This window comes from Microtus oregoni, unplaced genomic scaffold (assembly GCF_018167655.1).
Source record: "Microtus oregoni isolate MIOR12 unplaced genomic scaffold, Mior012 000053F_ref0000044, whole genome shotgun sequence".
Classification (NCBI taxonomy): domain Eukaryota; kingdom Metazoa; phylum Chordata; class Mammalia; order Rodentia; family Cricetidae; genus Microtus; species Microtus oregoni.
Genome location: NW_024543829.1, coordinates 13500933 through 13523695, shown reverse-complemented (window position 1 = coordinate 13523695; position 22763 = coordinate 13500933). Strand labels below are relative to the sequence as shown.

General features: G+C 43.6%; 1 protein-coding gene across 1 annotated transcript in view; it reads left to right on the top strand.

The window, feature by feature from the left end:
* The window catches only part of Ptprj (protein tyrosine phosphatase receptor type J), a 164159-nt gene extending 141875 nt beyond the window's left edge, over window positions 1–22284 (top strand). Inside the window, exons 12-24 of the mRNA XM_041637506.1 lie at window positions 1558–1768; window positions 1877–2001; window positions 3014–3101; window positions 4979–5020; window positions 5820–5828; window positions 5959–6046; window positions 7290–7380; window positions 10169–10242; window positions 10337–10471; window positions 12071–12190; window positions 15464–15624; window positions 16158–16293; window positions 18582–22284. Coding sequence (XP_041493440.1) covers window positions 1558–1768; window positions 1877–2001; window positions 3014–3101; window positions 4979–5020; window positions 5820–5828; window positions 5959–6046; window positions 7290–7380; window positions 10169–10242; window positions 10337–10471; window positions 12071–12190; window positions 15464–15624; window positions 16158–16293; window positions 18582–18740 — 1439 coding nt within the window. The 3' untranslated portion in view covers window positions 18741–22284. The remainder of the gene's footprint in view (window positions 1–1557; window positions 1769–1876; window positions 2002–3013; window positions 3102–4978; window positions 5021–5819; window positions 5829–5958; window positions 6047–7289; window positions 7381–10168; window positions 10243–10336; window positions 10472–12070; window positions 12191–15463; window positions 15625–16157; window positions 16294–18581) is intronic.
* Window positions 22285–22763: the final 479 nt, after the last annotated feature.

Genomic DNA, 22763 nt, shown 5'->3' with positions numbered 1-22763 from the left:
CTTTCTTATTGTTGTGATAAAACACCACGACCCAATCAACTTATAAAAGAAAGTGTTGAGCAGGTTTATGGTTTCAGAGGGCTAAAGTCCCTGACGGTGGAGTAAAGGCGCAGTGACAGAAGCATCTGAGAGCTGACATCTTGATCCATAAGTGAAGCAGGTGTGGGGGTTACAGCACCTTTGGAAACCTCAAAGCTCACTCCTCATGACAGACCTCCTCCAACAAAGTGATATGTCCTAATTATTCCCAATCAGTTCCACCAGCTGGGGCCCAGTGTTCCACTGTTTGAGCCTGTAGGGGCTGAGGTGACCCACCACGGTGAGCGATGCTGTAACACACAGGCACATTCGTGACATAAATACATCGTGTCTCTGCACTGTAACCTGTACTGCAGACTCACAGGGAGGCTGGCTGTTTGCTTGGTGCTGTCAATGATCAGATAGCAAGTAATTTAAGTTTTCTTGGCCTTGCAGCCTCTGTCACAACTATCTAACATCTCTGTGATGGTGTGGAGCCACGTATGGAAAATTCATGAGGGTGAAGGTGCTCATCCCCACAGCTGTTTACACCAGGTGGTGGCTACATTTGGCCCATAGGCTCTAACTAGCCAACTTAGGATGCTTTGCTCTTGAAAGCAAGTACAAAAAGATTGCACTTGCTAGTGGACTCTGTGAAGGGCATCAACTGGATGGGAGGGGAGGTGAGCTAGAATGATTTTTCTGTGCCAGTTAGAAGGGCGTCTCTGCTAGCTGCGTGGGAGTGTTTTACCCAAACCAGGGCTAGGGAGATAGCTCAGTTGGTAAAGTACTTGCCTTGCACAGGCCCTGAGTTCAGTCCTTGGGATATACATTACAGAAAGGGCATTGTGATATGCCCTTGTAATCCTGGAGCTGGGGAGGCAGAGACAGGAGGATCCCTGAGCTCCCAGGTCAGCCAGCTTAGCCAGCATGAAGTTCCAGGCTAGAGAGAAATCCTGACTCAAAAAAGGTAGGAGGTGCCTGAGAAATGATAGCTGAGGTTGTCCTCTGGCTCCCACACACATACGGACACACATGCATACACACTAGCTCACACATGTGTACCCGCATCCTGGATAATACATAGAAGCAAAATGTGGAGATCGCTTTCTCTGAATTTTAAAATGTTGAGTCCGTTTTTAAGCCCTTTGTCATTGAATGTGTTTTCAGCCAATTTCAAACTCAGACCCATGTTGAATGAAACAGATCCTGTTACATGGTGACCTTGGGCCAGGAGAGTAGGGCTAGGAGTTCAGCCTTATAGCATGCGCAGTGTGGCTTTGGGCAGGTTTCTGCCAGCTCTCTGCTCTTTGTTTTTATTGCTTGAGAATAGGGATCATACGCTTTTGTGAGACTCAAGATGAAGGGATGAGGTGATATAAGCCAAATACTAAGGATTCAGCTGCTCCTGGAAGTGCTTGAGAGATGGGCTGCTGGCATGTCACTCAGTACCTGTGTTCTTACAGAGTTGTTGTTTTTCTTTTCTTTGACACTTTTGTCTTTCTGTTGTCATTCATGATTTGCCTCTTTGTTCCTTAGCTGGCCATCCTTCTGCAGATGTTTTGAAGTACACATATGGAGATTTCAAAAAGGGGGCCTCGGATACTTATGTGACTTACCTCATAAGAGTAGAAGAGAAGGGACGCTCTCTGGGCTTGTCTGATGTCTTGAAATATGAAATCAATGTGGGGAACCAATCCACTACCTTCGGCTACTACAACGGGAGGCTGGAGCCTCTGGGCTCCTACCGGTAATATGGGTCCTTGCTGTTGGGTGCTGAGCCTCATGAATTTAAGATTCTATATACTAAGGTGGTAGAAACATCTCAGTTACCTATTTTCTCCATTGTCCCCCATAGGGTGTGTGTTGCTGGCTTCACCAATATTACTTACAGCCTTCAGAATGGTGGACTCATCAGTGGGAATGAGAGCTATGTTTCTTTCAGTCAGTATTCGGATGCTGTGTTCCTGCCTCAAGATCCAGGTAGAGGGAGACAAAAGCCCTAGCATCAAATGCAGTGGGTTTTCCACCTTGTGTCTGCAGAAGCCTACTGTCTCCATAGGCACCCACAAGGGTGGAGGTGGCTGGTTTTCTCCTCTCAGAAACTGACATATCCCTTGGTCTTTGGGCTAGCTTAACTCCCCACTCTGGTGTCCTTAAAAGAGCTGCTCTCCACTTCGTCTCTAAAACCAGCCACACTTCTAATCTGCACATTACTTAGTCCTTTGCTTTCTAAGAGTCACTTGTGGGCCCATGTACCAGCAAAGATGTTCAGTTTAAAGAGCCCTTGAATGTTCATGTTAGAAGGCACCACAGCAGTTGTCTTATCTTACGTCTGTGTAGAAATAAGGCTTCTAAGGCCCAGTGTTGCACAGTGACTTAAACGCAAGCCTGAAGTTCTAGCCTAAGACTCTTTGTAAAGTGCTCGTTCTATCCACTCTCACAGAGCTAGATATATTGGAATTTTAGGGACCAAGGTGAGGGTCCCCTCCTCTGCCAGTATGGAGAAACAGTGACTTACTGGTCTGTTCATTTGTTTTTCCTAACTGCTGAGTAGAACAGATAACCCAGAAGCAAAATTCAAGGATTCCCCTTAAACAGCCCATATAAATGGCGGGGTGTGGGGGTGTGAGGTGGGGGGAGGGGGGAGGGATTCTATGCTGTGTGTGGGTGTTATTGTAGGTACTTCTGCTCATAAGTGATGGGAAAAACCACTGATCTAAGTCTCTCAGGTCACTAAATTTGCAACTGAACTGAGACCTAGCCAGGGGTTGTGATATTCTCAGGACCATCCTGCTAATTGTGGGCTCAGGGTGAAGAAACAAGTTCTTGAAAGCTGGTTGTAATTTTATGTCTAAAGATATTCACTTCCCCCCTACGTGCACCACACCCCCTTTCTCCCTGAATTCTGTATGGGTCCTGGACTGGTTGTTGGTGTAGCACATGGCCCTTCATGAACGCCAGTTGAAATGCCTCTTGTTGGGACCTTCCCCAGGTGTCATCTGTGGAGCAGTGTTCGGATGTATCTTTGGTGCCCTGGCCATTGTGGCTGTGGGAGGCTTCATCTTCTGGAGAAAGAAAAGGTGATACAGCTTATTTAGTTGGCATGTGCTACTGTTTAAGAAAACCTTTTATTATAGGAGTTGGAATCATTTGTAAAATCGGGAGGAACAGTTGAAAGTTTTTGCCATCTGGCCAGACTTGCTTCCTTTCTGACTCCAGTTGGGTGATTTGATTATGAACCTTACCCCAGCCACATCAACCCTACCTGCCGTGCGGGATGCCGTGCGGGATGCCGTGCGGGATGCCGTGCGGGATGCCGTGCGGGATGCCGCTCTCAGGCCGGGATCCTAGGAATGTGTTAAGAATTTCATATGACTTTAGAGTTGACCAAGTTCGAACTTAGGTTCCACTCTGGCTAGCTGTTGGAAGTGGCTTAGCCTTAACCTCTTCCTCTGTGGTATGGGAATGAGTGCTCAACTCCAGGAGCTGAGGAGTGGTGGCAAATGTCTTACTGCATTGTTTTGTTACTTGTTACTGTCTTTCTACCACCACCCTGTGATGTAGTTAATTAGTGGAAAGTAGCAGTTTCATTTTGGGTGCCCTCTACCTCATGGACTTCCCAAGGCTCTAACAGGCAGGTCTTAAAAGCCCTTCTAGGATTGCAGAATCAGTGCTGGAAGCACCAAAGAGAAACTTGAACTTGGTCTTTGGGTTTTGTCTTGCCTGACTGTGGGAATTGTGTGCTGGACTTCACTTCCTGCCTAACTTCTAGCTAGAAATTTCCACCTGGGATTTGGCTTTCTCAACATCATTCTCCAGTTTTTTTTTTTCCTTTCTGAAACAGAGTCTATTAAAATATCTTAGGATATTTCAAATGTAGCAGAGGGTAGCCTTGGATTCCTCATCCTTCCACCTCTGCCGAGTCTGAGGCTATAGGTGTGTGACACCCAAGCCTATTCCAAGAAAACAGTAGTTGCTTTATCTCCCCCTCAATAAATCACATAGTGTCCCTTCTCTTCATATCAGTTAAATCTTTTACATTGTACTAAAAAATGAATCAGAACCTAGCTCAAAATCTGGAATGTCAACAGTCAAGTCAATAGGGCACAGGGAGTGAGGTCCCTAGTAAGAAGCTGATAGGAAGAGTTGGTCTGAACCACACAGTGGAACCTGTCTCAAAACCTGTAAACCACCACCCAACTCAAAACTCAAACCTATTGTGATAAAGAAAATACCCACAAGAAAAGCAAAGAAATTCAGTAACCCGTAATTACAACAAACCTGCATCTACCATTTTCCTGTGATTATGATGCTCACCCCAGCCGAGTCCTTTTAGACACATTAATAAGACTTCATTTCAGTATCATTTTAAGTAGCTGCCGGGTATTTGCCATCATTTATTTATCCATTTTACTGGGTATTGTAATACTTTTGACTACAGTTACATGTCCTTGTACCTAACCTTTGGGCATGCTCACGATTATTTCCCTAGGCTAAATTTTAAACAGAACATTTACTGGGTAAGTGGGCATGCTTTTTTCCCCTCCGATTTTGGTACGTGCTACTCAATTGCAGTTTGTTTCAGCACCATGTAGAGCTGAGTCAACAATGCTAGTGCTCACAGTGGCAGTGTTGGACCTGACTTCCTTTCAGGGCTTTCCCCCCTCTTTGCATTAATTTACACACACTCTCACACACAAAAATTTCTAAAAGTTGCTTGAATAGATTTTTGATTCTTTTCAATAAAAAGAAAGAGTAAGTGTACCGATTTTTAGTTTACATTTCCTGCTTGGTCTGTCAGGTTGAGTATCAGTGAACAGGTTTCTGTTGGCGGTTATGGACTGGTGAGCGGGCTTCCATTTACCTGAACTACTGCCTGGGAAGAAGGTGGCAGAGCAGTCAGGATGAAGGTCTTTGTCTGTCTAATGGGCCTTTTTTTTCCCCCCTTTCAAAATAGGAAAGATGCCAAGAATAATGAAGTGTCATTTTCTCAAATTAAGTAAGTCTGAGTTACAAACTTATTTTAAGATTCTCAGTCCCCCAGTCTGTTCAGTGACTATCTAAAGCACTTTTTTTTTTTTTGATAGAAATAGCTGGCATTTTTCCTGATTGACAGATTGGCCATAATCTTCTGGAAGTTCTTGCTGTTTTCTGCAAGGATTCTTTGTTTTACTGTCCTCCTGAAGTTACTTTTATTTTTGTTTCCCCATATGTTCTTCAGTTTTACTAACAAATAAGGTTCTCTGTGTGTATCTGGTGTACCTGTGTGTATGCATCCCCACCAGTGCTCAGAGGCCAGAAGGGGATGGTTCTTATCACTGCTTGCTGTGTTCCCTTGAGACAGGGTTCTTGCTAAGAACTGGTTGGCCTCCAGCAGTCCTCTGCCATCCTCCTGTCTACCCTAATTCAGCACTGGGGTTACAGGTGCATGTGGCCATGCCGGTGTTTTTATGGGGTGCTGAGGATTGGAACTCAAGTCCTCAGACTTGAGCAGCAAGCTCTCTGACCCACTAAACTATCTCCACAGCACCCCACAAGGTAATTGTTATATTTTATAGAAGTGAGTGGATTATCAAGAGCCAAGGGAAAAACAGTTATTTCAAGTCACAAATACTGTCAGTTTTAGGATAGGGCGGCATTTCTGGTTTGTGTCTCAGGGTTTTTTTTTTAAATAACATTGCATTGATCTCCAACCCATACCCTTACTGTGTCTGGCTTTGTTCTTTGAGTTGATGCTTACTTACTTCTAAAATGAGTCCATCTAATTGATTTTCCCCTTTTTCCTTTCCATGATGAAGACCTAAAAGGTGAGTAGTTTCATTTTTATATCTTTCATTTTGATATTCTTTCATTTATATCTTATATTTTGAGTTTGAACTTAATTGAATGAAAAATTAGCAAAAACGAAAAGCCCAACAAGTTGTTTTGTTTTCCTAGATCCAAGTTAATTCGAGTGGAGAATTTTGAAGCCTACTTTAAGAAACAGCAAGCTGACTCCAACTGTGGGTTTGCAGAGGAATACGAGGCAGGTGGTCATAAACTGTTTTGCATTGTGGTAAAGCTTTGGGTGAGAGGCAGCCTAGAGGGGAGAGAAGATTATGCCTGTTTCTCTGCGGCACCCTGCTGTTGGCTAGGAAGCTCACACAGAACCTTCATTTTTGGTGGAATATGTGTTTATCTTGTGGCTACCTGAAGATTGTCCAGAGAGAGGCAGAAATGGGGAATTGGAGCCTGAGGACCATTAACTAGGGTCATTAAGCCACATGAGCGGTGGAAAAGCCAGATGGGCCATTCGGAGGTCTGGGCTTAACAGCTGTGGGGGCAAAGCTGACCTGGGTTAGGTGTTTCTTTACTCATCTTTGCCTTCCAGACTCACCTACTTTCTGTCCCCCAGACTGGCTCAGGAACTGTCCTTACTCAGAAGTGCATGCATGCTTCTTACCCACAAGGTGCTCCCTGGTGCAGAGTCCACTTTTGTACTCCTAGAATCCTGCCCACAACTCCAGCACAGTCTGTCCTCAATTTGACACCGCCTCCTCCCCTATCATCCTGCCCACAACTCCAGCACAGTCTATCCTCACTTTGACACTGCCTCCTCCCCTATCACTCGGATTCCACACGAGGACTCAGTTTCTGTCTGTGTTGATTGTCTTTATGCTGCCTGGCGCCATCTGTGGTCTGCGTACCTCACTCTGCCTAGCCAGGGTAGTGACTCCTGACTGTCCAGCCCCAGAAGGCAAGAGTCCTTCTCCTTTCATTTTCACCTCTGATTTAGTTCAAGTGCTGCCCTATCAAAGTACCATGAACAGGGTGACTAAGGACAAATATACTGTCTCACTGTTCAGGAAACAAGAGGCTCAAAATCACAGTGTCAGCATGACCCCTTAACCTCTAGGGGAGATCCTGCCATGGTTCTCTCAGTTTCTGGAAGGCCCCATTGTCTTTTGGTTTGGGGGAAGCATGGCTTCCATTTTCATCATCCACTACCATTGCCACCATAAGGTGTTTCCTCTTGTGTGTTTGTGCCCCATACTATAACAACATTGCCCATGTTAGGTTAAGGACCCACTCTCTTCCAGTGTGACTTCGGGATTTTGATTTCTTGCTTCTTCCATGGTCATATCCTATAGGAGCCTACTCATAGGTGTTGGAGGTTGATGTTCAACATCTCTTTGCGCTTAGCAGAAGTCAATCCATTCTGCCTCTGCATTCCTACTTTGTTCTACCCTGAGCCTGATTAAATATACAGCTCACTTATTTGTTTTCAGGATCTGAAGCTGATTGGAATAAGTCTACCTAAATGTACAGCTGAAGTAGCTGAGAACAGGGGGAAGAATCGCTATAACAATGTCCTGCCTTGTGAGTGATTTTATTCCTGTCTTCCCTTTGTCACTGGTCATCTCTTGAACACTATATATATGGAATCAATAATACCCACTTGCTGTCTTCACAACCATTCAGTACCAGATAGTCCCACAACCATCTACCTAGAATGAGCTAAGTACTCTATGAAGAGATATTACACTTAATTTGATCCTTACAACCACAGTTTGTAGAGTAGGTGGTGGAATATTCATTTCACAAGTGAAGAAAATAAACCTCCATGTTAGGTGACTTATTCAGAGTTGCATTCTTCTCATATTCAGTTTGTTTTGTTCTGAAAGGGGCACCAGGAAAGCAGGTACAGGGCCGTACTCTCTCCTTGCCCAGATCTTCAATCGGATGATAGATGATTGATGATAGATAGATAGATAGATAGATAGATGATAGACAGACAGACAGACGGACGGACAGACAGACAGGTGGGCAGACGGACATATGGACAGATGGGTAAAATTCTAAATTTGGAGTTGTGGAGATGGCTCCATCAGTGAAGTGCTTGCCGTACAGACGTGAGGACCTGAGTTCAACACCCTAGTGCCCACAGTGCACACCTATAATCCCTGCACTGCAGAGGGAGAAGAAGCCCTTTTCTGCTTTTGAGAATTGCCTGTGTCTGTTCTTGTGCTGATCGGTTTTGACTCAACATAGAATCACTTGGGAAGGAGAGTCTTAGTGAGGAATTGCCTAGGTTATCCTGTGAGATGTCTTTGGGGGGCATTTTGATTGATAATCGATAGAAGACCTAGCCCATTGTGGGCAATACCATTGTGTAGGCAGGAGGTTTTGAATGGTCTAAGAAAGGAGAAATCTTGCTGAGAGAGCAAGCAAGCAAAGGTCCATTTGTTCTCTCTCTACTCTTGCCTGTGGACATGATACTTTAAATTCTTGCCTTAACTTCATCAAGATTGATGTGATCTGGAATTGTAAGCTGTGCAAACTCTTTCCCTCTCCTATACTGCTTTTAATTAGGGTATTTATCACAGCAAAAGAAATGAAACCAGAAGAGCAATTACCCAACAAAGTGAGAGCAAACTGAAGAGTAGAGAAGGGTTAGTAATGTGAACTCTGCAATGGGAAGTCTGCTGGTGTGAGAGTTAGCACACAGAGAGGAGTATCAGAGGGTCTGAACCATGCTCTGCCAGTCCTGAAGGTGCTCGGTTTTGTGGGTGGCTTTTTCACCAAGCCATTTAATGACTTTATCTTTTTAATTTGAAGTCATGCTTTTCTATTAGCTTGTATTTTAAACTCAGTGTTTTTTCAGTCATCGGTTCTTTTTCTGCTTCTTCCCCTATACTTGTCAGTGGGTCTTGGCCTAAATCGGAAAGAAGTGCTTTTGTAGCCATGCTGGGGGAGCTGCTATGTCTCTACCCCCCTGAGACTAACTCAGAACTTTGGCCTGGTCTTGGAGAGCTTTGGATCTGGAGTGAGGGCTGGGATTTGATGTCTGGGTGGTGTTTCTATTGAGAAGACCTTTCTTGAGACACACTGGGTTTACTATTCCTGTGCTACTCTGTCCCAGGAGGGTCAGGCAGTGGAATCCATGACTTATCCTGACGTTTGGAATTCCTCGGTTATGATCACCTCTGGCATGTATGCTTTCTAAATGAGAATGATATTTAGAAAATGTGTGAAGTTGGTATTTTAGACCTCTCCATTCATAGTTTTATGCATTCAGTTAACTTTTAAATTTAGAGGGGTTTGTATGTGCATGTGAGTGTATGTATATGTGTATACATGTGTATGTGTACACATGGAGGCCAGAGGTTGACGTTGGGTTGTCTTCCTCAATTGCTTTTTTAATACAATATATTCTGATTATAGTTTTCTATCCCTCATCTTCCCCCAGATCCTCAATATCTCCCCACCCATCCATTTTTGAGACGGGGTCATTATTTATCCTGGATCTTGCTGATTCACTTAGATTAGCTGGCCATGGAGCTCCAAGGAGCCTGTTTCTTCTCTAGCGTAGGGATTATAGGTGTGCACTGTGGGCACTAGGGAGTTGATGATGGTAGATTACTGATGGAGCCATCTCTACAACTCCAAATTTAGAATTTTATCCTGCCTGTCTGCCCATCCATCTATCCATCCATCCATCTTTAATTTATTAATTGATTATATGTACAGGTGTGAATGTGCCATGATGTGTGTGGATGTCAGAGAACAACCCATGGGAGTCAGATCTTTCCCTCCATGTGGCCTTGGGGATCAAACTCAGGTCTTCCGGCTTGGCAGCAAGCACCTTTAATGCCTGATCTACCTCACTCGCCCTATGACAGATTTTTAAGGCAGTGGGGAAAGGTTAACTTGGATGTCTTTTCTGCCATACTGGAATAGGCTCTGAGTTAAAATTCTGGTTGTTGTTTCCCCACATAGAAGGACTTGGAAATGTCCCTTCATCTCTGAGACTCCTGATTTCTTTATCTTGAAAGCTTGTGAGGTGGTTTTGAGATGTGAATATGGTAACCCAGCACCTGTCCTGCTCAGAGCAGACCCCCAGGCTCCTGGGAATAAAAGCTTGTTCAGGTTGGGAAGGTGGTGAGAACGTAGACCTTGCTGCCAGGCTGCCTAGGTCATCCTAATTCTCATGCTCAGGCTGTTACATGGCTTCTCTGCGCCACAGTCACAGACTCTACAGGGAGTGTGAAGTGTGAAGCCGTGTGTCAGCCAAGGGCTGCCAGTTGGTACTTCTAAAAATTCCCTGTGTGCAGCTTTCCTGAAACTTGGCTTAGAATGAGGCTCTTTCTTTCTTTTAATGCCACAGATGATACTTCTCGAGTCAAACTTTCATTCCAGACCCATTTGACAGATGACTACATCAATGCCAACTATATACCTGTAAGTGGTGGCTGCTCTTAGCCCCGGTGGCTCCTCTGAATCATAGCATTTTTTTTTCTGTGTCTTGAATGATGACTGAGCTTTCTGTTTCTAGGGCTATCATTCCAAGAAAGATTTCATTGCCACACAAGGACCTTTACCCAACACTTTGAAAGATTTTTGGCGTATGGTTTGGGAGAAAAACGTATATGCCATTGTTATGTTGACTAAATGTGTGGAACAGGGAAGGGTAAGTATCTTTTGAAAAAAATATAAATTAATTATTGTTGTAGAGTGTATCTTAAAATCCATTTGTTTTTAAAAGAACACTCTTCCCAGATGTTAACACCTTTGTTCTTAGAAAATATGTTCTGTATTTTTAGCTTTCAGAGAGGTTTTAAAAAAGTATTGAAAATACATTCTACAATGTTCCTTTGTGAGCGCATATTAATGTCTGTGATTGTATCTGTGCTGGAGTTAGTGAGTGGATGGAACTGGGTTAGTGCAGTGGACACTGTGGGCCTGGAGCTAGGGATCCGAGACCGTACAGCTCTGCTCCTGTAAAGTCTGACCCTCTGTCTCTAAGCAACCAGCTCCTAAATCTCTGATTCTCAAACTTAGTTTTTGACACAATAAACAAAATTTCAGACTTATGTCCGGGCAAGTCCCAGCAGCCCTCTCTCTTCCTATGTGGTCTAGAACCTTCCTGCCATTTCTGTCACAGATATGATCTCTTCTAGGGATAAAGTCTCACGTTTCCCTAAATAGAGATGAGTTGAAAAACATGCTAAATTAAAAATTGTGTGCCTGAAGAATGAGAATTAATGTTACTTCATGGAGGATTATTAATTACGATTCTATTTAGTGTTGGGATTGCCTGGGGCCTTGGCCTCCCTCAGCACATGCTCTGCTGCTGAGCAGTACCCCAGCTCTCAGTGCTTTGTGTTTTGTTTATATGTTTGTTCCTGAGACAGGGCTTCACTCTTAGCTCAGGCTGGACTTGAACTTCATTCTCCTAATGGCTGAGTTTACAGGCATGAGCGCTCATGCCTGGAATAAGTTCTTTTCTTTTCTTTCCTTTTCTTTTTCCCTCCCTCCTCCTTCCCTCCCTCCCTCCCTCTCTCCCCTCCCTCCCTCCCCCTCCCTCTCCCCCTCCCTCCCTCCCCCTCCCTCCCTCTCTCCCCTCCCTACCTCCCCACCCCTCCCTCCCTACCCCCCCTTTCTTTCTTTCTTTCTTTCTTTCTTTCTTTCTTTCTTTCTTGTGGTTTCTTTTCTTGAGGAGTGAGAGTTAGCCCCCGAGTCAGTGATTCCTTCACCTCCCTGTTTGCCAGAGCCGTCTGCAGGGTGTTTCTCAGCCCTCCTTGTTGAGAGTCGGGTCTGACAGCTCAATGCTATGGCTGCTGGCAGCCAGGTGCTCATCATGAATGGCGCTGTCCTAGGTGGTAACTGGAACTTGTCAGACATAATTCTTTTTTTTTCTTTTTTTTTTCAGACATAATTCTTTAAAATGTATTTTTATTTTGTTCTGTGTATGATGTGTATGCGTGTGTTGGAGAGTGGACACGCCACAGCAAATGTGTGATGTTTCTGGAAATGGGATCTGAGTCCTAGATGCAGGCCTTCAGGCTGTGCAGCAAGTGCTTTTTGCTGCTGAGCCATCTCACAAACCGGATTCATTTTTCTTAAAGATTCATTTATATTATTTGGAATTATTGGTACATATGCAAATCTGTGTTTGGGTCAAACAGAACCAGCTGAGGAACTAAACAGTCCCAATGTCAGCCTCATGACTTTGATGATGGTGGGGGTGTGATTCCTGTATTTTCATACAACCAATCCTGTGTTCCAGACCAAATGTGAGGAATACTGGCCTTCCAAGCAGGCTCAGGATTATGGGGACATAACTGTGGCAATGACCTCAGAGGTTGTTCTTCCGGAATGGACCGTCAGAGATTTCGTGGTGAAAAATGTAAGTCAAGATTGATCTGAGAAAATTATTGGATATGAATTTGGAAGTGGTATATATGTTGAAAATAACTAATATTTGATGAATGAGAAAAGTATTTTTGCTTCTTCTTCTTTACAGAATTAAAATGCCCATAACTACATGCTCTCTCAGGAGACTTTAGCTTTATTTTCTGAGGGGACTTTTGTGTCTTTCCTGACTAACTGAGTCTCATGAGCATGGCTGTGTCAGTGATATGCTTTGGGGTGGGCGCTTGCTGCTAGGAATAGTTCTTACTAATCCCAAGGTTCAGATTCTGGGCCAAATGCACTGTCTTCTCTTCTCCCCAAAAGTTGCAAAAACAAATCCGCTTAAATCACAAGACATTCTAGAAACTGAATTTATTTTTCTTTTTTAAAGAGTATTTGAAAGTAGAGAAGGTGCTCTGAGTCAACAATGCTATCTACCTTAGAGCTTAACATATTGGGGGTCTAAAAGTGTTTATCCCTTTTAATCTGGTCGGCTCAAATTTGAGTCTCTGACATAAAGAAATAACGTGAAATTCAGGCATGGACTCATTAGTTACAGATGAGCGTTGTTTATTAGTTTACTAGTTATTAGTATTGATTATTAGTCACAATCTCAGTGTTGTTTATTCTTAGAAGGTTATTTAGAAGGAAATGAGTAAGCTTTGTGTTTATTTTCATTTCTCTTGGGTATATGTCCAGTGTCTGCTATTTTATTATTACATGTTGTTTGGTAATTTCATACATAGTTGCAGTTCATTTAGATCATATCCATCTCACCAGCATTATTTGTGGTGGTTGAACAATTGGGAAATCACATGCATAACTAGCTTTTGGAGAATGGGTAGCTAAACTCTGATTTATGTACATACTGTTATCACCATCCAGCGTTTAGAGATACCGTATATGTAGACAACATACAGCCAGGCTTTACGTAAACCCTGCTGCTTTCTTCAGCTGTGAATTCAGCCAACCTGGGATTGAATAAACATAGTGCTTGTATTTAACATGTACAATCAGGTCCTACAGTATGACAACTATTAAAATACGCTAGGTAATGCAGCTGAGAAATGATCTAAAGTATAGTCACATGTTGAATGGCAGGGTGTATTCTAGGGAATGTGTCTGTGTGAACACCATGGACTGTACTTAACCCTGGATAGTATAGCCTACTATGCACTTGGGCTGTGTAGTGTATACTGCCATAAGTGTATATGATCGTGTGTGTGCAGGTTGCATATACACATGGTTGTATTACTTTGAGAACCTGAACATTCACAGATTTTTCCTGGGATCAGTCCACATGGATCCCGAGGAATGATTGTAATTACCATGAGGAGATGTGAAAAACTAGTGTCAGTGGTACATACTAGGAGACAGAGTTTTAAGTTAGCATCTTACCAGGTAGCCAAGCCTGGCCTTAAACTCATGAACCTCTGCCTCAATCTCAGTACTGGGGCTATAGGTTTATGTTACCGTGCTTAGCTTGGGGCAACATATATATTAAAAGAATATGCATATATTCTTTTATAATTTTATTATGTGTATGTATACATACACATACACACTATGCATAAAAGAAAAGCCTAGAAGTAGATTCAGTAGTGTTGTATTTTAACAGGGTCGTAGTTTGTAAGAATGAACCTTAAAGATTCCTGAAGATATAGGTAAGGCAAAGTATATGAAATACTACTTCTTACTAGTTACTGATTCTCAAAGACTCTGGTCTCAGGAACTATTTTAGGTCCTTCTTTGGAGATGTTGAGCACACAGTAGCCTGACCACCTCAGTAAGTAAGGTCACAGTGAGTGAGGAACCTTTGAAGTATGTCATGCTTATTTCTGCAGCCTTTGCCCATTTAAGTTGACTGGCATATCTGTTATCCACATTTGCTTCTGCTTGCGGTTCACTGGGAAATTGTGCATAGAGCTGGCAAAGAAAATGCTGTTGCTCTCATTGTGTTTATTTCAAGGAAACTACAGATTCTAGAGATTTCATGTTCCCCACTGAAGTCTTTTCTTATTTTAGGACTCAATACAGGCTTTCACATGGCATTTTCTACAATGGTGTTTTGTAATTTTGTGAAATGCATACATACATTTCCTTCTATAGATGAGAGCATTACAGACAGAGCTCTATTGTTTTGATGACCACCCCTAGCCTGAGTTCCTTGCCCCCTGCCCTCATGCTCCCCTGCCCCTGCCCCTGCTCCGGCCCCTCTGCAGAACTGCTCCCAAGAACCTCTACTTTCCACTGTTTGTTGTGTCTCCTTCTTTCCTGCTCCTTGCAGCTGGTCTCTTTTCTCGGTAAACCCTTATGATAACATTTATGATGCTGGTTATCTGCGGTGAGGTTCCCCAGGGTCCTCTCTCCTATTTCTCAATCTTTGAATAATATAAATTTATTGATTTTATAATGAATGAACATTAAAAATTAGTGTCAGTGATGGAGATGCCCAGTGCCCAGCTGTGGGGGACATATGTTTACGGTCAGGTAGACAAATGAGTATAGTTGAATCAAGGACAGGAAGGGACAGGACTGGCCCCAGAGGCAGAGCTTTGGTAATTCCAGGCACATGCTTGGTCTAAAGTAGAATACAAACTGGTGTAATTGTTAGATTTGTTAAAATAGTGCTCACTGTCTCCTGCCTGCCATATGTTGAAGTAGCAGACTGTGAGGTGTGTATGTGTGTGTGTATGTTCCTTTTGTAGACCCTATAGTTCTAAATATTTATTTGCTTGGTGTTTACTGGTTGTGTGTTCCATAGATTATCTGGAAAGCTCAGGACTTACCAGGTGTCTCTTGCCCAGCATGTGCTCACCTCCTGACCATACTTAGGGAAATGATTTTGGGGTTTAAGGGAAATGTCATTTCCAAGTGGACTGAAGAATGGGGCTCATCCAGGAGGAGCATGTGTGTGGCTGTAGGGCTCTTACTGACTGGTAGCTGAGAACAGAAGTGATATAAACTCAAAATTGAGCTGGGTGTCTTTGCTCCATGCGGGATGAGTATCAGGGGCTCACCCCCATTTTCTCTGAACCTCTGCTGCATGTCTTTAGTGGGGTGTATGAAGCCTTTCTTCCTGGCAGTGTTATGAAGATTTGGTGATGGGGATAACCAAATTGGAACTGGTTATTGGAACTGTTCCTGCCTGGCTGCTTGTTGTCCTGCTTGTGTGATACAGTTCTCTGGCACTACTTGACTTCTCTCGTTGTGGTATTGTTGGGTACCGTTACTGTCTAGATCTCTAACCCACTTTGTTGGCTTCTAGATGCAGACAAGTGAGAGTCATCCTCTGCGACAGTTCCACTTCACCTCCTGGCCTGACCATGGTGTTCCTGACACCACCGACCTGCTCATCAACTTTCGTTACTTGGTCCGAGACTACATGAAGCAGATACCTCCTGAATCACCAATCCTGGTGCACTGCAGGTATACCTAGTTGGCAGCTCATGTATGTGTGACAACTTAAAATGTAATGGGATTAATGAGCAACACCCATGAGGAAACTCAAGGATAGTCTGCAAGAGGGAACCAGGGACTTAGTCCCTGAGCCATGAGACTGTATATAGAAAGGAGTTAGCAAGCTATATAGCCTGTGGGCTATATATAAAACCTCATCGGAACATACTGCAGTGGCATGGTCTGCTGAGCTGAAGGTATTTGCCATCTGATCATTTACAGAAAGCGCACACACTCCTACAATAGGCTTCATAAATAAGTGTAACTTTTTGTCCTAGGCTTTAGGACCATTCAGTATCATGGAGTATGAGATGGTTTAGCAAGATGTTTTGTTTGTGGCATTTAACTCAAGTGAGTTCCCCACCTTGCTTGAAGATGCAGTTGAGCAACAAAGTTTGTGTTAGCTTCAAACAATGACAATGGAGATGTGGGTACCTGTGGGAGAACTGAGAGATCCATGGTGAAGGCAGCAGGTGATGATGACTCATGTCTCTGTTTTCTAGTGCTGGGGTCGGAAGGACAGGCACGTTCATTGCTATCGATCGTCTGATCTATCAGATAGAGAATGAGAACACTGTGGATGTGTACGGTATCGTCTATGATCTTCGGATGCACAGGCCTCTGATGGTACAGACAGAGGTGAGGCCCCATCTGCATTTGAAATTTTGCTCTCCCCGTCTGTCTCTGAAACATCAAATGGAGTCACATGTTGGGCTTGAAGCATTGGACTCTTCTAGATATTTTTGACTCTTGGTTGTATATTTCTTTGCAGGTTCTAATCTAAGTTGTAATTAAATCACGTGACACAGTAGCACCAGTGGGAGCACACGTGACACAGTAGCACAGGTGAAAGCACACGTGACACAGTAGCACCAGTGGGAGCACACGTGACACAGTAGCACCAGTGGGAGCACACGTGACACAGGAGCACCAGTGGGAGCACACGTGACACAGTAGCACAGGTGAAAGCACACATGACACAGTAGCACCAGTGGGAGCACACGTGACACAGTAGCACCAGTGGGAGCACACGTGACACAGTAGCACCAGTGGGACCACATGTGACACAGTAGCACCAGTGGGAGCACATGTGCAGATAGAGAGTCTTTACTGCTTCTGACTTTTGAAACAGTCTTCTTTAAGATAAAGAGATTGCTTATTTTTATTATGTGTATATGGGTGATTTGCCTATATGTATATCTGTGTATCATATGCTGGTAGAGGCCAGGAGAGAACTTTGGGTTCCATGAAAATGGTTGGGAGCTGCCATGTGGGTGGTGGGAATCAAACCCTTGACTTCTGTGGTGGTCTTAACTGCTGAGCCATCTCTCCAGCCCTCAAATGAATCTTTTTAAGTCTTTTGGCTTGGTTTCCAGATTTTAGATTTGTAAGACTGGTAGTTTTTAGTCTTTGTTTCTAATAAGATCTGACCATCTTTAAGCTAGGAGAACAGTCTCACCACACTTACTGAAGCACTAATGCAGGAACCCTTACACACCTTACACAGCCTTGAATGTTAAAGATTCTCAGGGCTCTAGCAGGGTGGCTGAGCAGTGCGAGGGTGCGTGCTCTCTGGGATGTTTGCTCTTCTTGGTGTCCTTGGTAAGCTCATATCTGAGGCACATTCTCATCACAGTGTGGTGGGGAGGAGCTTCCTCAGAGGAGGATATTCCTGGACCAGGATGAGAGCAGAATATTCATTTTGTTTCAGACTGTTACTCTGTACCAATTTAGAAACTTATGAATATGTGCTGTGTTTGAGTCTAGTAGGGAGTGTTCTAGAGGTCTGGATACATCGTGTGCTTTTAGATGAGTTGCACGATTGTGAGAGAAAGAATGAAATTTTGCTTCTGTGTTAGGTTTTCATTTCTCTGCTATAGTTTTTAAAGAATTAGAATAGAAATCTTATTATCTGTCTGCAGAGTCTTCCCTCATCTCTCTTTTTCCATTTTTGTGTCCTTGTGTGTGCATGCGTGCATGTGTGTAACTGTCTTAGATTACTTCTCCACCTTATTCAGTGATGCAGGGTCTCACAATCAACCCAGAGCATGAAAATAGGGCTGATTTAGTTAGCTGACTTGCTCTGGGGTCACATTCTTTTTCTGAGGCCACACCCACCCAACATTTCCATGGGTTTTGTGGATCTGCCATTTAATCCTGCTGCTGCATGGCAATATTTTAACCACGATCCACCTCTCCAGCACCCGATCTCTTTCTCAAATTTCAAAAATAATATATGAAAAATTCGTGTTGTAGGACTACACAGAATACATTTCCCCTCTCCTTTATTTCTCTAACCCACTTCCTAGAGGAAGACCATATTCACCTTTAGATTGTGCTGTGGTTTGAATTCCCACAACCCCTGGGCTCTGGGTTTGAGCCCCAATTGGTGGTGCCACTTTGAAATTGGTGGTGCAACCTTCAGAAAGTCAAGCCTTGCTGGAGGAAGGGTCACTAGAGGTGGGCCTTAAGGTTTTGTATCTGGGTGCCATTTCCTGTCTGCCTTCTGCTTCCTGGTTGTGAATGCAATGTGACCAGCTTACGGTGCTCCTGCTGCCATCTTCCCCCTATCATGATGGGTTGAGCCAGAAGCAACACTTCTTTTCTTAAATTGCTTCTTGTCAATTGGTCATAGCAGCAGCAGGTCACACATGACACAGCAGGCGCTGCAGGACTCTGTATGCTGTGAATATGTGTACACATACATATATGAAATATTTATTTGGAAAAGTTCAGATCATGTTTTACATATAATGCTTCCTTATGAGGTTTTCTCTCACAGTACCTGGTTATTTTTCTGGGTCGGCATATGTTTTCTGTCTTTAAACAGCTACCTCTAGATTCTGAACTTGCTGTGCTGGTTTATTTTGCCACGGTTTGGGAGATAGCAGCACTTATTGGTTCTCTCTCCTTGTCTTTCCTCCCAGGACCAGTATGTGTTCCTCAATCAGTGTGTTTTGGATATTATCAGAGCCCAGAAAGACTCAAAAGTTGATCTCATCTATCAGAACACAACCGCAATGACAATCTATGAAAACCTCGAGCCAGTGAGCATGTTTGGAAAGACTAACGGTTACATCGCCTAGTTCCAAAGCAAACGCTTTCCGTCACACCCACAGTGAAGGAAAATGCCCTGATGTGGACATGTGTTTATATGTCTCAGTTCTCAGTTCTTTGTTCTGTTCTGTTAGAACTAACTACCTTGGAGGGCATGAGGCTGTGCGTGTAAAACATGGCAGACAGGGAGTTAGGGCTGTCAGGAGCTATGGACAGGTGATGTATCAACCAGCTGCATTCCTGATTACCCATGTGTTGGCTTCACTTTTTTTCCCCTTGAGAATTGTGGAAAAACCAGGAAAAGTGAGCTACAATTTTATTTTTCTTTTCCAAACAGATTCGTTTTCTCTCTTTCTCACTTTCTCTCTTCTCTTCTCTTCTCTTCTCTTCTCTTCTCTCTCTCTCTCTCTCTCTCTCTCTCTCTCTCTGTCTCATTTTTTTTAGGACTTTTCTGTGATTCACATGCTAAAGTCAGGCTTGTGTTGGGTTGGATATATTTTAAGTATCAGAGGTCTATTTTTACCTACTGTATCTTGGAATCTAGCTGATGGAAATACATGACTGTGGGTGTTTACCATGCAGGGAGGGGCACGCGGGGCCTTTTCTGCCTGGGTTTCTATTTGAACATGTGCCTTTTTTGAATTATGCTTCCACAGGCAAAACTCAGTAGATATCTCTATTTTTATATTGAATCTCATAATTGGAGTATACAGAATATTTAAATGGTAACTTAGTATCAGAGGTTTGCCTTCTCAGTAACATTCCTGTTCTCATTTGATTAGAGGAGGCTTTCTCTGTGACCCATTTTTCGCATAGATTTGTATTCCATTGTTTTTCTTTTTTTCCCTCCCAGTTTTCTTCAAAGACTTCTGTTGGTGACATTTTCATCCCATCGCTTGGTTGAGAATAGAAATTTAAAATATCACCACGATACTCTCTGTGGGGTGGGGTGGGGTGGGGTGGGGTGGGGTTGGGAGAGAGAGAAATTGTCATACCACGGCATACACCCCTTCCCACCCCGTCTTCTACTTTCTCTCATTTCCGTCTTTGGTAAGAAGGATTATTTAAAGGTGCAATATGTGACTTAGTGGTTCACGATGCTCTGGGTTTTTAGTAATGTTTTACTCAGGTTGGCATTTTACATATGTCTGTGTTTATGTGTGTGTGTGTGTCTGTGTGTGTGTGTCTGTGTGTGTGTGTGTGTTTTATAGCATGATGATCTGTGAACATTTCAGTGTGAACTCAGATTAACCCCCTTTTCCCCTGAAGTCCACTGGCTTTAGACTCTATCTGCAGTGACACACATCAGTATCTACTGTATATATAAATACTAAACTCTTACACCAGTCATTCCTATGAATTGAGGTGTACAAAGTTTGATTTGTATCAAAGATGTAATTATTATTTTTAAAACCTCTTTTCACTACACTGCTGCTGTAATTACTTTGAGTTTTAAAGAAAATGTAGATTCTTGTTTTGCTTCAGGTGTGTATTCACCAAGAATTTTAGAATTTATGAGGATTATTTTATTGGTACATAATCTGTAAACTTCTCAAGGCATTAACATGGCAAGATTTGTGTCTTTTATTTTATATTGTGGCTCAGGTTATATTTGAGGAAGTTTTGAGTTTATTCTCTAGTAGGCAATGAAGTATATAAGGTCTTATGAAGGAATCACAAGTCCCTGGAGCCCTGGGGCTGTTTTCTGCTGGATGTCATGTTTGTGACAATGGTCTCCTGTTGAAGATGAGAGTGGGTCTTCTCCGAGGTCCTGGCCACTGTGGGCCCCGGAGTAGCCTTCTGGCATTCTGTACTCTGCACTTCACTCAGCAGCACTTTGATGACTGTGTGTACATGATCATGAGTATTTGAGGGTCATAGAGGGTGAACCATGGTGCACTTAAAACCCTTGGTGTGATCAGAGTTCCAGTGCTGTATGTGTTCTGCCGCCTTTCCTTCCAGGTACTGAGAGAATTGAAAGGAGGGCTCAGAATGTCGTCGTGCTTTGGGGGAGAATTTTGCTTCTCAAACGGAAACTGCACTTTTTGCCAACTTCTTTGCGTTTTAATGTCCATTTACTGTCAGGTCTTTCAAGGAAAGGACTGGCCAGGGCGGGTTGGGCCCCTTGACTCCACCTCACCGGGTACTTTGACATTGCAGTTGTGAATCAGGGAAGCCTTGCTGCCCTAAGGTGTGAAGGAGTGAAGCTGAATGTGGACTTATTATCCCCAAATCCCATTTAATCTGACCCCTAGCATGTGCTGACTCTGGGGTGCTATACAGATGGACCTGTCTGGTGATAGTTCTGTGCACCACCACCCGACCTGCTCAGTGTGTTAGGAACCACTGTAGTGAATAGTAGGGGGTCAAATCTGGTGCAGTGCCTGAGCCTTGCCTCGACTGCCATAGGAAAGGCGGAGGAAAGGACTTGCCCCAGCAAAGTCCTGTAAAAGATTGGAGTCTCTTAAAAAATGAAAGCAACATAATTATAAACATACTGTATAAAAACACAGAAATCTTCTCTGCTTCTGCCTGTGTGGATCTAGAAAGTCCTTAGGCCCCAACCCCAGCAAGCCACTCTCACATGTTATTCCCAGGCCCAGGGGAAAAAGCTAGTTAGTGGCAGAGAGATGGAGAGTTCCAAATAAACAGGTTACACGAAGGTCACCATGCCATTCTACATCCGGAGGAGGACTGTGTGGTGGGGTTTGCCTAGCACAGTCAGTGGAAAGGGAAGAGTAGCATGTTGGTAAGAAGATCATGTGACAGAAGCTGAGGCTGGTCAGAGGTGAGGGGAGAGTACTTCTCTCTGTATGCCCCCAGCTCTCAATGGAACTGGGAACCAGAATTTGAAGAGTGGCGGAATTGGAATGATGGAGCTCCCTGCTCAGATGTAATGGCTCCACAGAGCAAAACAGCTGGTGTAGGACTCACCGTCAGTGAAAGGGCCACAGACTAGTGGCCAGCTGCCGTGCAGGACGTGGGCCATTGATGTCTTCTAAGACAGAGACTTTTCCTCCAGAGCTGAATCTAGTGAATGGGCAGCAGAAGGACATTTGGTGTCTGTTCTCTGAGGCCACTTTGTGATCTCCAGCTAGACTTTGGCACGTGGACCCTCTGGATTTGTGTTTTGTGAAGTTGGAGGCTCTGGGGGGTGGGAGTGGGGAGGAGGTAGGGAAGGGTCAACTATGCATTCATACTTGCTTTTCTGGGATGGAGAAGCCCAGTCTTTTGTAATGCTTGATTGCAGTTTGTGCTTGTTGAGCTAAACAAGCCTGCTGACGGAAGTTGATTCACCTCAAAACAAAGTCAGAATTCTGTGTTTTCAGACTACCATGTAGCAACTGTGTGTTTAACGACTAGCGTTTTCTCCCTGGGGCACAGAAGTGTTGATGCGGACTTTAAACCGCACTTTTCTTGTAACTATTGTGGGATAATGCACATTTCTATGTCTGCTATACTTGGCCAGAGTATTGCTGTTGGTTGCTTTTTCTTTAAAGGAAAAAAAAAATGGCCTGCAAAAACTTTTTTAAAGACTTACAAATACCAAATATAAAATATGTCAACACATTATGTCTTTGAGTCTTTCTTTCCTTTATCCCCACCCCACTTATTCTATGTCTCTACCAAGTACCAAGCGCTTTACTGATTTGTTATATTCGACCAGTGCATCCCTAACAAAATCATATCACCACTGGAATTTTTTGTATTGTTTTCTAGGGTCACCATTTCAGATACCACAGATGGTGGTTTAAGCCAAAAGAATCATCTTTTTACAGTTCTAAGAGATCCAAGGGTGGCAGGTTCTCATCTGGTCTCCCTGTCAAGATGTGATCTTTCCCCTAGGCTAGCCTTCTCTCTGTCCACATGTGGTCTTTCCCCTAGGCAAGCCTTTTCCCTGTCAAGATGTGGTCTTTCCCCTAGGCAAGCCTTCTCTCTGCCCACATGTGATCTTTCCTTTATACAGTCTGAGGATTCTAGTGGTACTGGTTAGGGCCTTATCCACACTATCTTGTCTTACCTTAATTCCCTCCTTAGATTGCTTCTTCAAA